Raw genomic sequence first — 17,771 nt, forward strand, 5'->3', positions numbered from 1 at the left:
CCGCCTCCAGCCCCGCCGCCCTCTGGCGCCGGCGCCGTGTGGGCTCTTCCCGCGGCTGCCGGGTGCGCTGAGGCGGCTTCCGGTGGGGTCTGCTTGGGTCGCCCTCCTGCGCCTCCTCTGGGCCCTGCACGGCTGCTGGGCTGCTCCCGGTGCCGGCCTCGTCCTCTGGGACTGGAGTAAGTGCGAGGATGGCTGAGAGGGGAGGCTTTGCCCGAACCCGAGCGGGCGGCGTTGCTCCTTTCTGTCCCCACAGGAATGCCCTCCCCGCCGCTTTCCCGCCCGGCCCCGCCGCCTGGCTTTGGGCGAGCCGTGCCGTGCCGTGCTCTGCCTGAGGTCGGGGCCGGCGGCTGGGGCCCGCTGCTCACCTCGTATCCTCCTTCGGGGCTTAAGGAGGGCTTTTAAAAGGGAGTTCTGTTCTGAGTGGGAACACGGGGCTCTCCATTGTGACTGTGCTGAGCTCGCTGCCCCTTGTGTCCGGGTGTCCTGTTGCTGTCTTACGGGCTCCTGGGAGCGCTGAGAAGCTACAGACTGAAAATAGAGGGCCCCCTCTCCTGCCGTGAGCGTTGGTAATGGTGTAGGTGCAGCAGCCCCTTTCACCCGAGAGCAGAGCTGTGCTACGCTAACAGGTTGGCTGCCCCGTGCCCCGTGCTGTGTGCCTTTCCTCAGGGGGTCCTGCTGCTCCAGGGATGAGGCCCTGTCGTTTCCATCAGGGGAGCATCATCCTCGTGATCCCTTTCTCACAGAAGGGGAAAAGCAGTTCTGCAGTAAGCAAGGAAGTTCTGCCAGCGGTACTAGTTTTATAGTGTTCTTTGCTTCATTGGGCAGTGAATGAAATAGCGATGAAATGAAGCCTGGTCTGGTGGATGCAGCTGAAGTACAAGAGCAGCTTTCAAAACAGGAATTTGGTGACAGCGCCTCATCTTCAGCGTGCTGTACTGTTATACTGCCTGGGTCTTGCCATTCTTGACTCTGTAGTCTCGTCTTCATAGACACAGCAGGAAGAGAAAGAGATTGCTTCAGGAATCTTTTGTGATATAATGCGATATTGTGCAGTGCGATTTGCTGCATATTATAATAAAAGCATTCCACTAATTGTCCCGTAACAATGCTGATGTTTGTTGTATGACTATGACTTGAAATAATTGCCAGGAGGTGAAATGTCTGTATTGTGCTTTACCTGATCATTTATTTTAGCCAGAAATAAAACTATAGAAATTACTTGACATTCTAGTTGGCGTTCAACTTGCTTTATTCATTAGGACTAACACCTTCTTAACTTGCTTTACCAAGTTTGTAATCAGGTATGAGATAGTTTTACTGAATACTACTGAAAGTAGCAGGTGAGCTCTCAGTCTGCTGATGTGAGGGATGTTGGATTGTTGGCAGAATGTGGTCATGTAAAAAGTTAAAATCGGTGTGAATCATATTTATCAAATTTTTTTTATTATTATTATTTCTTAGGTTCAGAGAAAGTAAGTGCAATCTATATAATATAAAGCTATTTTAGAACTAGACATAATTTCTCCCCTCTTTTGCATTTCCTTACTATTCATAGGTACATATATAAATTATTTCCCCTGCATTCTAATATATAATATTGGAAAACTAGTGTGTAGTTTTGAAGACTGAAATTCAAGAGGTGGTGACTAATTTTTACAAGATTCAGCTAAACTTGGTTTATTAAAGTGAAGGTGTCTGGCTAAATTTCTCGGAAACATTGGAAAGTTAGGGGTCATTCTCAGTGTGCCTAATCACAACCTTAAGAATAGCAGCATAGAATGATACTTTAATATCCTGATCTAGAAGACGTTAACCATATTATTAAAAGCTAGAAACAGAGTCCTTAGTTCAGAGTTCCCTAGGCTTTTTGAAGTGGTGGTCATCAGCTGTGATTTCTCATTTCACTGTGTGACTGATCTTCTGAGTATTCTAAGCTGTTATAATGAAAATTATTTATAAAATCTGTATGAAAGATAATACTAGAAATGTAGAAGTTCTGCTGAAGTGACATGAATGATTATCTTCAGGTAACACCAACCAGTTAGGTGTGGAGCTGAATCCTTTTTTATGCTAAAATTTTGTGTAATTTGACAGAAAACACCCATGATTTGAGTAAACAGAGCTGTTTGTAAGTATTTTTCTCCGAAGCCGAACAGAACAATACTATGTAATTGAGAACTTAAAACCAAAATGTCTCATCTTACTCAAATTAGACAGTGACATGAAGTGCAAAAGTAAACGTTACACATGGTGATTGATGCAGTGGCTTTACAGGAATTTTCAGATCTGTTCGCCCTTCCCTCTGTTAGTACATGTTCTTGTTTGCACGGTCATGCTGCCGCCTTGTGGGTATTATTTGAGTGTTTGCAGCAAATGTGTGTGTTCTGTCGTACTGTAGAAAGCTCTGTGTTTCTGGTTAAGGAGATTACTGATTAGCAATGTAGGCGCTCACGTGCAATTTTTCATCTTCAGGGTTGGTAAATGAGGATTTGTATTTTGCTTTAAGAGGTCATTTTTCTGAGCAATATGTGAATGTATTTTTATTTTTTTACCTTTGACTTTAGAAACTTGAAAAAAATAAATGAATTGTGTGTGCAGCTTTTTAAATGGAAAAATTTATCAAAATTTGGTTTACAAAATAGTTTTCTAAGATGCTTTAATGAAATATGGAAAAAGCATCTTAGGAAAATGATTATCTAGATTTAAACCTTTCTTTCCTTGTTGTCCCCAAATCATGGAAATACTAAGCATTAAGCTAATCAGCAAGACTAAAGCAACCTAATTTTTTTTTTTTTTTTTCATCGGGGAACTGTTTAGCTCATATTTATGGGAGATTCTAGAAAAAAGGGAAGGAACTTCCCTGGACTTCTCATGTGCTGATCTCCTGCTTCATTTGGGAAGGAAGTGGGAAGGTACCAAACCCCTTCCTTCTCCACACGGCTAGGTCCTCTTGCTGATATTTACCATAAGGAGGTCAGGAGGAGAAATCGGCAAGTGGAGAGAAACAGGCACTTTGTCCTGGATTCTGGTGTCCGACAGGAGTGCGAATGAAATGCATACAGTGTTCTTGCCTGCTCTTTTGGGACACCCTTTTAGTTTGTGCCTGCTTTGATAGGTAACTGCTCTGCAGTTTTATTGTGAATTCCATAATACATGTAGCTTCCTTTTACACTTTAATATTAAATATTTAATGTATTGAACATGTGTATAGACCAGCTTTTAGATTAGGGATGAGTACCACTTCTTGATAACTTACATGTTGATTCTTGTTAGGAAGTCTTTGGCAATTTGAAATGCTTAGTGTCCAGGATTGCTTATGCAAGGAATTATAAGTATTATTTTTCTGAACAAAAATATTAGCATTGGAAATTCAGTATCATTGTCAGAGAATTTCTACATTTACCATTTTTTTTTTTTTTAAGAAATCTGGTTTATGTTGGAAACCATAAAGCTAGTACATCCCTTATTTTCCCCACTTTGAGATAAACTACACAGAACGTGATACTGGAACCTGACAATTTCTTCTTTTTTTTTTTTTTTTTTTTACATGGAGGGTAGTGTAGATTTAGAAACTGGTTAAGGAAGTTGAAAGATCAGTCATCCTCATCCATGTCTTCTACCTTCAGAGGTAACAGTTTGTAGAAATTTGCAGTTAGTTCTTAAGGCATTTCAACCAAATAATTTAGATACCTACCTAGTGTGATTTTTAACACGGAAGGAAAAGCTGTGCAGAACGCAAAACCTCATATAGAACACATGAAAGGGCACACCACTGTTGTGCAAGCCAGTGAAATATGTTAGTGCCTTTATGTAAAGAGTTAATCTAAATACTTCTCTCCAAATATTCGCTTCAGATATTGATGTTTGCTTAGCATTTTGCAGTCCATTTTCCTCCTAAAGCAATTCCTGTATTTTCTTAATATTGCTCTTCTACTTTACTGCTAATATTTCTTCTGCCACAACGCATGTTTACATTGACATTCTTTATCCAGCGTTTCTGTTAGTAGTTTTTTAGCAATTTATATTGCTTAGTCCCAATCTTTTTCTGTGAATTTTTTTTTTCAGTATTTTTTCATACTTAGATTCCTTATGAGCTACCACCTATATGAAATTCTGTACATGTGGATTTAAATTCTGGTAAGATGGCAACTTGTTATCTTTACTTTAGATTAGAACGTTATTGAAAAGAAACTAAGGAAACCAAGAGCTCGTCATGTTCTTTTTTCATACGTTTTTGTTATTCTTGAAACTCTTTCACCTGTCAGAGTTATTCCCCTCCAGCAAAAATATTTTAGCCTACTCTGATCATTTATAGATCACTGTGTAATCTGACACTCCTAAACATAAATATAATAGAGCGTTGATAACACTGTTAAGTCACGAACTTCGAAAGTACTTAAAGGCTCCAGTTAAGCCTTCCGTGACCACTGTAAGATGCTTTGTTACTTTAATCCATCGTAGCCTACATAAACTGAGTACCATATCTGGTAATTGAACTTGAAAGATTTTAATATTAAGTGTTATTTGAAAATGAATTTCAGGAGTACTCATCTGTGAACTGGTGTGACAGTTAGGACCTCTGATTTGTAGCGTCTGTCCTGCAAGAGGTACCATTGCAAAATTCATTTGAGTCGTTAGAAGGCTTTTAATTGATGAAATATACTCACCTATCTATTTGTGGTATTGATAGCTTTTATCCTCTTTATCGGAGAATAATTTTGTAAACAATGGCAGTGATTACTAATCTTAGTTTAGAAAGAGTGACTCTTCCCTTGAAATGCTCACTTTGACTTTCTGGCCTGCACTGATGTGCGTGCTACCTATTTCACTAGAGCATTCATCTTGCTTTCTCCTTCTGAGACAGCCAGCTCAAGTGGCAGTTTTAGGAAGAGCGGTCGGAGGCTGAATGATGAAGAGATTTAATAATCAGCTGGGTTCATACGTTAAAGTAATGCGCAGTCATTGAGCAGGTCACCCTCTCAAGTCTAGTACTATCAAAAAAATCTACTGATAAATTTAAAACATATTGACTTTGTGTGGCATGCAATCAAAAGCTGGTGGCAATAACACAGCAGGGTTCTTAATCACTTTGCTGTTACAGTCATGCTCCTGCTGTCATATTTCTAAGAGTTCATTTGTTAATTTGTTGAACAGAATGCTTAAGCAACTTGTACGGTTTCCAACTTCTTCTGTGCTAAGAGTATATTAGTGTAATATTAGACTTCCAGGTAGTATGGCGGAGATTTTTTAAAGAAATTACTACATGTGTTTGCAACACTATGTGGAACATATTCTCATGGGTCTCAAGAGGCTTTTAAATATTTTTGTTTTTTTTTAAATTTTGTTTGCTTGTGGGACTGTAACTCTTGTTAAGATGAACACAATGGGAAATACTGGGTAAGTTAGTGTGCATACCTCTTCAAGCCAAATATATTCACTTGAGTATTCTTGGAATAGCAGTGTAGATAATACCTGCCAGCACTGCAGCTGGATATTGGGATTTTGTGCTTGCAAAATTTGACCATTGACTTAGCTTATCTGTTGAGCTGGAGTGTTAAAACAGTGATGGCAACTTAGGACAAGCTGTAGTGGTATTTCGCTGGTGTATTGGAGCTAGAAAGGCGATCTCTTTGGGAGGAGGGTGAATGACAAAATGCTAAGTAAACAAACAAAAAAGTAATCTCTTTGATGCAGTGGCAGTATGGGTCATACAAGCAGAATTTTGTCAAGATGAACCCATTTGTCCTGGTATGGACTGGACTGTTTCTTCTTCCCTCCCTGGTGATCTTCCACAACAAAGATGTTATCTTATTTCAGCCGTTATCATATGACACTTTCATCCTTTTCAACAAAAAATCTTGAAAATTACTTCTGGGAATATTTTTTTTTAAATGGGAAGTAATATAAAAATTTATTTCTAGAAGGAAGTTTGGTCCCGTCCCACCGAACCCTGGAGAAAATGACCAGGGGCTCCTGGTCGACATGAAGTTAAAACACGATTTAGCACTGCACCCTTGCGGCAACAGATGCTAACAGCATACCGGGCTGTGGGGCTAGTGGGTCAGGGGAAGTTATCACTATTCCCTTCTTGGCAGTCGTGAGGCCACATCTGAAATACCGTGTTCATCTTTGGGTCCCACAGTCTAACTGAGATATTAAAAAAACAAGTCCAGTAAAGTGGAGACTCATAGGGTCAAGAGAGTGGAGCAGCTGGCATGTGCATCAAGGTTAAGGGAGCTGGGCTGCTTCAGCATTCGAAAGAGAAGACTGGAGTGAAACCTAAATGCTGTCTTCCGCTACCTGAAGGAGTGGGGGATTCATGTAGAAGGCAGATCTGGATGCTTTTCAGAGGAGCACAGTGACAGGGCAAAAGACAACAATGTGAAGTTGAAAGAAGGGACATTCCAATTGGGCATAATTAAAAAAAATATTATTGTTTTGATGAAGTGATGAAGTACTGGTTTTTGATCAATGCTTTGGATGAGTATTTTTTAAAAAGCATGTAGATAGCTAAAAAAGATGCCAGTTCTCAGAGTGCTGTAATGAAATATCATTGTGCTTCCTATTCTGATCCATCTTTGTATAAGGTAGAAATAAAATTACATATACGTAGCTTTTTTAAAGCTAGAAGAAAAAAAACTGAAATAGGCAAGCAAAAGATAATCTGCAACTCAAGAAAGATTAATGCTGCTAGGGAGTCCCTGAAAATTAACATCCCAAATGCATGCTTATGTCTATGATAGCAAAGAACATAAACTTTTAGTTAACTTTTAACGCTTAGGCTGTGTAGAAGAAAAGTTATGTGCTGGTTTTAATTGCTTTAACTGTGTAATATAAATTATACATATTAAGTTGCATTTTGATCTGAAATTTTTTTTTGTTAAAATAATACTGTGTGATAATATCTTAAGTGGTTAACTGAAACTTCCTAGTTATACTTTCGTATTTTAATGTTGGCAGGTGGAAGCTTTTTCAGACTCTTCCCCTTGTACTACTAAAATTATCCCTAACTAAAGATGCATCCAGACCTGTCTCCTCATCTGCACACTGAAGAATGTAACCTAGTTATCAGTCTGCTCAAGAAGTGTCACAAAGAGGTAAGGAGTTTTGAGCAGAAAAAAGAGTGGGTGGGTTGGGGAGATGAGTGTCAGATAAATTAGTGAGAATATTATATGATCACAGAGAGAAAAACCTCCTCTAGGCAGAACAGCCGTGAAATGTAGCTAGTATGTTTTCACTGAAGAGGTATCCAACGACTGTGTGTAAAATTTTACCAGTGATTTCTTTAGGAAACAAAGCATGCCTTCAAATTTCCTGTGGCTACAGCTTGACAAGTGTGGACTTATTCTAACAATTGAAATAACTTCTGCACCTTTTAGTGCTGTGTGCCCCTCAAAAAACAGTAATAAAAGAAACTTCAGATGCCCTCTTTTTGTACACTCACAGCATTTCCATCTTCCAGCTGTCCAGTGGGCAGATGCTTCAGTCTATAAGCAGATGTGTTGACAGGGATCCGGGCATGCAGCACGCCTTGCGTTCAGTGCTTGGAGAGCTAAATGCGAATTACGGTTTGACTTCCATCTTCTTAATAGGCACCTACCCAAGGATGTAAAATGCCAAAATGTCTTCATGCTTCTTAAGGCTCTTCATTGCTTCAAAAAGATAGAATCTTCATTTCCTTTAAAAACTTTGGTTTTAATTTGCTCTATAGTAAGCCTCTAGATGTGGAAGAGTCATCGCCTGCAATGAAAGCTAAGACATGTGCAGCATTGTTGCAATATTGTTAATTATTTTCCCAGTTCTCTCGTATACTCTAAATAGATGTTCTGTACAGATATATTTCTGTATTAGTGCATAAAAAGTTCAATTTCATAGTTTCCACTGAGACAAAAATGTATTTAAACGTTGAATACGAATGTGAAAACAATGGTTTAGACCATTACATGCAATCTCCAATATTTTCACCTCCATGTTCAGATGTGATGTTTATACTTTTTCGTAATTCAGTTATCCATAAATAAGACAATAAATATGTTAGCTTTACTGTTTTGAGCAGAATTCTGAATTTTTCTTTGCGAAAGTCATTACAGAAAGAAAAATAAGGCTGAGAATACACAAAATGTGAGAGATTAATGTTTTGTATGAAAGAAAATAACATTTTTGCAAATTTTAAAGTAGCCAGACTAACATCATCTGCGGTACCAAACCTTCTTATGGTTTCTAAATTGCAACAATGAAGGCAGCAGGCTTTTAATACTGAAATTCACTTGCAATGAGCATGCTGTACTGGGTTTGTTCAGCTACATATAATTGGTTTTTGTCGGCACTTGTAGTACTACATCTTGAAATGTAAGCATGCTGGAATCTGTTGATGCCATCTCATATGTGGTACTTCCCATGCCATCGCCTGTCTGTGCATATGCACTGTCTAAATTTTTTTAAACCGAAGATACAAAGTTCTTGTACAGAACATCCCCAAGCTTTAAAACTAAAAGTTGTATTGAGTATAAGAGTTATGCTTTTCTTCTAAAATTTTCATTTGTCTAAAAATACTTTAGGTAGTTAGAGAGATTGTAGCGACTTTCTTTTTTTTTTTTTTTTTTGTAATTGATTTTGGAAACAACTGTAATGTTGTATTGTAGCTACAAGTGTTCAGTTACTAAAATTGAGAAGACTCTCCTTGTACATTAACTATCATAGTATCAAAAGAATTGCCAAATAAAATGACTGTCAGTTAAGAGGAGACTAAAACTTCTATAGGCAATACAAAATTAAAATGTTGTCACTGATTTTTCATAAATGTGAAAACAAATCCAATCAGGAAAGAAAATACACTCAGATTTTTTTGGTACATACATAGCTGGCCTTTCTGTGCTTTGGCCAGAGAATCTGGAAATGCTCATTTACTACTTGAAAGTAATGGTTGACTGGTTTTCTTTTTTTGTTTTTTTTTTTTTTAAATAAAAATGAATGTTAATATACGAGCATCATAGGCTTTTTGTATAATGTAGCTCATTAGACTACATTGAGTTTAAGAAGGAACTGGTACTAAAAAGTGTACTTGAATTCCTTGGCAGCAAGTGATTCAGAGGAATCTGTGGCCAGTTTGACTTATGAAGGCACTAGGAACAGCAATAATAGTCATGCACAGGATTATATTCTCTTGGGTTTGTTTGAAGTTGATCTTTACATGAAGAGGGATTATTTTTGTCAGTCTTGTGCTCAATATGAGAATGTATGTGCTAGCAGTCTCAGAACAGAAGGGGTGAAGATGGCTTCTTTTGCGCCCAGTTGAAAGGAAGCAATACCTTTTCATTTAAGATTCAAGGGGATTGTACTAAAATATTCCTTTAAAATTGAAGTCACTGAAATCTGAAAAAATCAGTGATCTTAGTAAGTTGTCAGTGACTACCTGCTGTTTTGTTATAATGCCAAAATGTCCTAAGAATCTTCATTAAATTAATATTCCTGAGGGATGAAAAGCATGATTTTTTAATTGGGTGTCCTGTGTGTCCATTTTCACAAAAGTCAATTTCATTTACTTTATTCCTAATCTAGAACCTGCCAATTGTATTAAGTTTTGCATCTAGCATGGAGAGGTTAAATGCGATTCCTATCTGATGTCATTATTTTGATTTTTTTTTTTTTTTACCACCACCACTTGGTGCCAAGTGTATGCTTTAAAGAGATTTATTTTTATAGATGGCAGCTTAAATAAATGCGTATTATCTTGCAATTGTATCACTGTAATAGGTGTAATAACTGTTTTTTGAGAATCTGATTCTTTTTCCTTCATAATCTGAGTCAAAAAGTCAACATCTTAGGAATCTGGCTAAATAAACATAGATTCAGCTCACTGTATTCACTAGCAAGAGTGGCCTTAGCTTGAAACGTGGGCGCTCACCTTGAAATTTAACATGCAGGCATGGGAATAGAATACAAAATTAAATCTGTATTAGCTAAAATGAAAATGTTGTAAAAGCAAGATCAGTTTGCAGTAAAGTGACCATTTATCACATGCAACTGCTTCAGAGTGTAATCTGATGCCCTTTATAAAGCAGAGAGGTATAAACAAGCTAATTATAGCACTGCTATAGTTAAGTGTTTGTCATAATCTTTATTAACCCACTCCTACTTTCAGTCATGTTCTATTGGCTGAAACGTTCTCCACTGTTTGAATTCTTAATAGTGTTCCTGTATTGTATAAATCCATCTACTGCTCATCAGCTACAGAAATATACACAGGTTTCCCTCTGAAATTTGAAAGTAACTTCATTCTCATCTGTTTTGTTCTCATGGTCTTCCCCCCCCCCCCCCCAAGTCATTAGTTCTATGCAAGATTGGTCAAATTGTCTCTCTTGATTGTACAGCTATAAATATCTACTAAAACCTCCACTCCTTTGGGTCTTCTGAATTGCTTGCGTGCTCTGCTGCCAGATTCTGTGACATGGTAGGAAGAATCACTCTGAAAAGGTAGTCCTTTTAGAAGAATGTATTCTGGGAGTGATTTGATGTCTGATAATAAGAAATCACTTCTGAAATCCTGGCTAAGGGGACAGATTTTATGGGGAATATTATGAGGCTAGCTGTGGGATGCCTTTGTGAGGACAAGGCCTGGCATTTTTCAGAAACTAAGTAACACTTCAGTATGCGTAAGGCCCACAGTTGAGCTGTGTCATAAAGATGATAAATGTATCTCATTTATTAACCTCAAGATCCGGAGAAACTTAATCCCCCATTTTTTTATATTAGTTCTAACATTTCAGTCATTTAAGCCCAGTGTCTGCATCTTCTGGACTAACAACACATTCTTCGTGTGGTTGGGATGATGGAGCATCAAGTCCTTTGCCACTCTAGGTCATGAAGATATAATGAAAACAAAAGCACAGAGGACACTGCCTCCAGGATGCCTGTAGATCTCCCTACATCTTTCTATATCACAAACTGGAGTCCAGAATACTTATTTTTTGTACATTATTCAAGCTAGTGTGAGTGAAAGTTGTATGACTGAGTCCTAGATCAATAAAATACACATTCTATATTTAGACATTCAGGTTAGGTGTCCTATTTTTGTCTGGTTATACAATATAGTGAGTACTTTCAACTTCCAGCAAGGTGGGCGTGGTTCCAATCAGGTTCAGGAGTAACTCTAACCTCTAGCTACTCAGTAAAGAAGTTACAAAGCATAATTTTTCACAAAAAGAGAAAAGGAAAAGAAGACCAGGATATGTTGTAAAATGCAAGTGATTTCTAAGAAATTCAGAGCTTCAGAGGAAGAAACCTTTGAATTGTAAATTTTTTTTTCTCTCCCTAATTTATCAGCACAACATTTTGAAATTTTTTGGCCATTGCAATGATATTGACCGTGAGATGCGGAAGTGCTTAAAGAAAGAGGTAAGAAACAAATTTACTATGAGTTAAATGCTTAATAAAAAAAGAGTTCATGGGATAGAAACAGACTTGCTTTTCACTAAGCAGTACAAATCAACAAACAGGCCTTGAAATTTAGGCATATTCTGGAGTGGGCATTTGAGACGAAATTTAATCTTTGTTTGATAATTTTGTCTGGTAAAGTCTGGCTTTAACAAATGGCATGGTCTATTTTTGGATATACATAAATAGGCAAACACACATTTTAACGGAACAAATATTGTAAATAGGCACTGACACTTCACAGATTGCTTCTGATTTTTTATTAATTTTTTTTTGGTAGTGGTATTCACACAGAATAGACTGTAAAGCAGTAGTGGTCACTTCTGCATGAGTGACACTTGTTACTGAAGTCAGTTATGCTGACTGAGACTACTTGATGAGTTGCTGAGTTAGGCCCTAAATGGAAATACTGCTGCTGAGGACCTGCTGATTGCCGTACTACATCTGCAGATACCAAGGAATGGAAGACTCGAGGAGTTTAAGTACATTAATGAGCTAATGGGCACAATTTCAGAAGAGTATCAGTTGGTCTTTGTATTTGTGAACAGAACACATAAACAAACTTTGCACACACCTTTTAACTTGAAATTGTCTTACTAATTTTGAAATAAATTTCACAATCTTGTTCAAAAAGGGAAACTTCAAGTGCATGATAGCCAGAACAGTTTGGGCCCCCTCTTTTCCCTTTGTCAGTCTATGGGAATTAATGTCATCTGCTTGTGTCAAATACCCTTCCCCCCGCCCCCTGTTAAAAACTGTCACACAGATCTGGAAAACAATGAAGTAAAGTTTCTTTCCATATAATCTTATTTTTCTCTGTTCCATTGAAGCCTTTACATTAAAGGGAGCTGGGCTTGTTCAGCCTGAAGAAGAGAACGCTGCGAGGGGACCTTATAAATGCTTATAAATATCTGAAGGGTGGGTGTCAGGAGGATGGGGCCAGACTCTTTTCAGTGGTGCCCAGCGACAGGACAAGGGGCAATGGGCACAAACTGAAGCACAGGAAGTTCCATCTGAACATGAGGAAGAACTTCTTCCCTCTGAGGGTGACGGAGCACTGGAACAGGCTGCCCAGGGAGGTTGTGGAGTCTCCTTCTCTGGAGATATTCAAGGCCCGCCTGGACAAGGTCCTGTGCAGCCTGCTGTAGGTGACCCTGCTTCGGCAGGGGGGTTGGACTAGATGACCCACAGAGGTCCCTTCCAACCCCGAACATTCTGTGATTCTGTAAAAGGAGTTCTTGATGGCTATATTTGTCTGCCATCTTGAAATATGGCTACATTGATATGCCATTACTTAGAAGCCCCTGAATGGCTGTTAACGAGTATAGAATAGGTACAGATGTAGCTTTTAAAGATCAATTGTTCTCATTCTATGTAAAAACATGGATGGTTATTGAAAAATTAAATATTGGCGTGGGAAAAAGTTAAACATTCTATAAATCTTAAATAATGTTTTGGGCTATTATTTTGGTTATAGACCGATCAGTATAATGAGTGAAAAACTGCAAATCCTTTCAAAAATCGATCTCCTTAGTAGATCATTACATTATATAAAGAGTTGAGTGTTTGTGGCTTACTTGGGTTTTATTCTTGATACCAATTATTAAAAAAATATATAAAGAATTGAGTATTTGTGGCTTACTTGGGTTTTATTCTTGATACCAATTATTAAAAAAATTGAACAAATATATGCTCTAACTTAAGGCCAAGAATAGTTTGTTTCTCATTAAATACATACCAAATCATGCACTGATTTTTAATTTTTCATTTGTTTTAGCGATCACAAGGTTTCCTTTTTGGCTGCATGACAGAAAGTTACGCTCTTCAGGTTTTTGCTAGTGCAGGGGCATACCTGAAAGCATGGTCTTCTGCGTGTATCTAAACTGTGAAGGCTTTCTGGATTCTCTTTTACATTGGAGTCCCGTCGCTGTTGCATTTCTTTCCTAAACCCTAAAAACCTGAAAATGCCTTATCCTCATTCAACCCAAATTTGCCTTTGTTCCTTTCATCTTGTTATCCTACTTTATCTGTGCATATAATTAATGAGCAGGATCAAAAATAGGTGAAGTCTGTGATGACAAATTCATGTTTTGGGAGGCAGACACACTTACATTAATCAGTATCTTTTAAAAGGAAAAGAGCCTGACCTGTGCTCTAGAATAGCACCAGTGCAACTTTTTTCCTAGTTGCGAAGTGTAGCTGTCATATGTAAGATGGCTGTGTAATTAAGTTCCTTCATAAGATTAACTGAATTTTCTTTATTAGTATGTTCTAATACTCTTTAGCTTAATAACCTCAAAGTTAGAAACATATATTTTAATCAAATAAATGTTAATTTCAAAGTAGAAATGAACCAATATATAGATATTAACAAGAACTGCATTTCTAATGCATGTCAAAGATATTGTGTCTGTTCCTGAGTAATAAAAGCACTCTACACTTTTAAATTTGACTTATCCGTTTAATGATAACAGCTGATTCATTAATTTCCTTATCTGTCTTCCAGTATGAAGAAAACAGGGCCAGGAACCAGGAGATGCGACGGAAGCTAATTAATGCTCACAAAAACTCGGAGCAGTGAGCTGTACTGTGGTTGGACAGCTGCATCTCAGTAGGGACACTCAGATGGAAGTTGATAGAATACTTCTTTCACATCACCGACGCTCAGCCTGTGGTTTGTGAAATAGTGAAAAAATAAACGCACCAAAACCATACTCATTCCCAGCAAGGCAAACAATGTGGGAAAAAATAAATATAATAAATGATCACTCACAACTTCAGTGAGTTGTTGACCTCTAAAAGATAACTATTGTGGCAAGTCTTTGTTCGGGCATAGTTTTGTTACGATTGTTAAGTAATGAGGAATCGGTGTGTGTGGAATATTACGTATTCAAGGCTGCTATATTCCCTACCTTGTGTTGAGTTGCATTTATTTTGTTGTGTCTAGCAGTTTCTCTTTCATCTCTTTTTTTTTTCCTTGCAAAACACTGAGTGATCCATCATTCTTTGTAGTGCTGTGATAACATTGCTTAAATGAATTAGCAAAAAGAAATTTTAAACAGATGTGGCTTGAAATTGGAAATTGCCTATCAAGTAATAATTGGAGTTCTAGTATTTTTATTGGGACTAAAATGATGAAACTACTATCTTCCACTGAGAAGATTAAAAATCCTTCCTGCCAACCGTATGTACAGTGTAGACTGTTGTAAGACAATTTGTTCATCATACCCAAAGCAAGCGGCTTTAGAAATTCAGAATGGAACATTTCCAGGGATTTACAAAGCATTGCTTTGATTTTTGTTGAGTACAATCAATGTGTGCTGAGTGATTTTTGAAGAGGAGCGCTGCCAAAAATACAAGCTAAATAGTTCTTCCACATGCTCTGGTACAAATGTGAAGTCAAGTTACGATTATTGCTGCTGAAGGAAAACTCACATTGAAGTTGCAGTAAAGTGTAACTTGCCTTTCAGTTAGGCAAGTCAACCAGTATTGTGTTAACCGAGTTGCCTCGTTAGCCTACAAGAACTGTTTATTTGCTATCAAACTGCAGAAAGTCATCAGCAAGTCCCTGAATTCAGAAGATCTGATATTAAAAGATGTTAGTTTGTGCAGTGATGGAGCTGGTTCTCTGGATGTCTGCTGGATTCACCTTATTTTTAAATGACTTTTCTGTTCTGCCTAGCAGCAAAAGACTATTTAAAAAAAATACTTTTTTTTGAGCCAAATACACTAAATGTCTTGAAACCGTTTGAAAAAAGAGTGCCTATTCTACAATGAACTCTGTGCTTTGTTGTAAGAACTGTTGTTGACACTCAATCTTGAAATTAGTACATGCACCTGGTTTTGGAAGAAACTGTATTTTGTGATCTATTTTGAAAGATTAGTTAGATGAACAATTTTACTTATTTTTCAATACCTGGATGGACCCAGTTAAATTGGTAAAACTTAACCACAAACATTTCCAGTGAAGTTCCAAGAAAAACTGAAGAAATTGTTTCTGTGTCTTTTGACGTGCTGTCTGGTTTCTTAGAACAAGTAAGTGATGCATTCATTATTTGAATCAAATACTTGGGTGGTTGGAAGTGGTGCAGTCTTTTTATTGATACTCTTCAGAACACTTTTGAAGAGTACTTTATAGTGCAGTTATCTAACTGGGAAGTCTGCATCCTTGATCCTTCTTCCATTTGTGATGACAAAATCTACTTCAGGCAAGCTCTTAAATAGGATTTGGTGATGCTTGTAATCTTTAAGTAAATAAATAAATTGAGAATTGTCCTAGAGATTAGGTTGAGAAGCTGATATCTGAGTGCAGAAACACTGAAGCTTTTCTTTCATCGGCTTCTGTGAGTCCAGATCTTTCACTAGAATAGCAACAAAATAAGAATCCAAGAGCTACTTACCACAGCTCATTAGTCAGAATCAGGTTATCAAAGATCAGTGTGCTTGATGAATGAAAGACCAAATGGCTAGCACAATTTCTATTGATACTTTGGACTACATTTAGCAATAAATCTATTTTACAGATAAACTTTGTTTACCTAGTGATAGTATGCTCACATTCATCCTTCTGTTTCCCTTTGCTAATTGCCCACTAGTAGTGTGATATGAGATCGCCCATTGATTCCCGTGGTTTTGTTCATTCTTTTTTTTTTTTTTTTGAGAGGGGTTATGTTGCTAATTTGATCTTGGAGCTCAGCAACAGTAGTGTAATAATACTTGTGGTTTATCTGACAGAGAAAGAGAGTAAGGGTGAAATGGTAAATGTGTTTTGTTTTTTTTTTCCTAAAGTGAGCTGAATGGTGAATTGGGAATGTGTTGGGTTAAATAAAGCTTATCTAGAAGGAATCTGAAGACACTTTATTGTAATATCATTTGTGTATAGAAGCATCTTCCCCATTGTTCTTTCTGAAAGAGCAAGTTTGAGGGAGAAGAAAAAAAGAAATTTCATGGAATTTTCTTTTGCATCATGTGTGAGAAGCTCTTGGGCACTTCATGTGGGAAACTGGAGAAGGGGGAAATATAAACGGAAAGGGCAGCTACAATAGAGACCTGGCCATAGCAGTGAGGTTTTTTTGTATTGAAGCACAACAAGTCTAGAATACATGGACAGGAGGAGTACAGAGTGGTAACTACCCAGCAAAATCCCTCCAGCTCTACCAGGAACACCCAGTAACACTATCACTAGTGTACTATCTGTTGCTGGGAAATGAAATACTGACATCTTGTTTTCCTTTTTTTCTTTTTTTTTTCAGTAGAAGGAAAGCTATTTGGCTGAATAGCAGCAGCATAATGTAAGTACAGCAGGGCTGATTCTTGCTCTGGTGTTAGGCTCTGCCTGCAAAGATCACCATACTGGTGCTCAATTCTACTAGGAATGGTTTGAAACATGAGTTGTCTGTCGGGGAAATTAATGTGAGGTATATTCCAGCGAGTGCTGAGTGGCCAGCTTGCCATAAATTAACTTGGGGCACCCTTAATCTGCAGTGAGTGCCCTGGTGCAGCCTAGCTTTGCCTCACAAGCACAACAGCGGAGCAGAAGCAGCACCTACTGCACATATGTCTGCGGGCTCCGCACTGACAGGGGGAGAAGAATTCCGTACACCACATTCTAGTCTTTATCCAGTTTAACTTTCATCTGTGCTTTATTGCAGTTAAATTAATGATTAAGTTGGTAAAAAGCTGTAATAGTGGCTTTCATGTACTATTTTTTTACACAGTTTTACATCTCATCTCATGTATGGCCTGCATCTCTTCTGCTTCGTTTCTGGACTTTTTGGCATCAAGGGGCCAAAACGTGCCATATCGGCATGGTTCTTTATGCAATAGGTTTTGAGTCTGGTACTACTGTTAAGCTGCAGCGCTGAGTGTTGATACGTTACGAGTATACTGTTTGTCTTTCCCTCTTTCACTCTGTCTGGAAATGTTGCAGATAAAGACTACCTGTAGTTTCTAGACCTTGCTGACCATTTGTACAATGTGGGTGAGGTCTGTCATCCTGTGAGTGTTCTAGCCACTTTTTGCTATCCAATTCCCAGCTGAGACACTGGTTAGTCAAACAGTTGGGGTAATTGCTCTCAAACACAGTGATGAGTTGTTTGTGAATTTTATAGGCGTGTGTAACTTCCTGAAATCAGGGTGTACTCAAAAAGAACCCTGTAAGAAGTACAGTCTTGGTACACACTCCACAGGAATGATTACTATTACTATTACTGAAATATCGAACTGAAAAGTTAGTTATGCCTACTGTAATTGTGAATCATTGTAATGAATATTTCCAATGTGTTACACACTTTGCTAAAGCTCTACACAACATGAATAAAGTGTCTTCAACAATCAGG

At 37.9% G+C, this 17,771-nt stretch overlaps 1 protein-coding gene across 1 annotated transcript; it reads left to right on the plus strand.

Annotated features, from left to right (window-relative positions):
• The first annotated feature begins 41 nt into the window (after window positions 1-41).
• Window positions 42-17,748, plus strand: CMC2 (C-X9-C motif containing 2). Its single transcript, XM_075434046.1, has 4 exons — window positions 42-176; window positions 6,961-7,097; window positions 11,323-11,394; window positions 13,940-17,748. Exons 2-4 carry the CDS (start codon window positions 7,017-7,019, stop codon window positions 14,012-14,014), a joined length of 228 nt encoding a protein of 75 aa, XP_075290161.1. The 5' UTR covers window positions 42-176; window positions 6,961-7,016; the 3' UTR covers window positions 14,015-17,748.
• The last annotated feature ends 23 nt before the right edge of the window (window positions 17,749-17,771 follow it).

Source organism: Opisthocomus hoazin, chromosome 12, assembly GCF_030867145.1.
Source record: "Opisthocomus hoazin isolate bOpiHoa1 chromosome 12, bOpiHoa1.hap1, whole genome shotgun sequence".
Taxonomy (NCBI): domain Eukaryota; kingdom Metazoa; phylum Chordata; class Aves; order Opisthocomiformes; family Opisthocomidae; genus Opisthocomus; species Opisthocomus hoazin.

What these genes read in the sequence shown, in the direction of transcription:
- CMC2 (XM_075434046.1), top strand. Translation starts at nt 7,017, where the DNA reads ATGCATCCAGACCTGTCTCCTCATCTGCACACTGAAGAATGTAACCTA. An exon ending in TCAAGAAGTGTCACAAAGAG is followed by an intron (nt 7,098 to 11,322) that starts GTAAGGAGTTTT and finishes CTAATTTATCAG; the next exon opens with CACAACATTTTGAAATTTTT. An exon ending in GGAAGTGCTTAAAGAAAGAG is followed by an intron (nt 11,395 to 13,939) that starts GTAAGAAACAAA and finishes TCTGTCTTCCAG; the next exon opens with TATGAAGAAAACAGGGCCAG.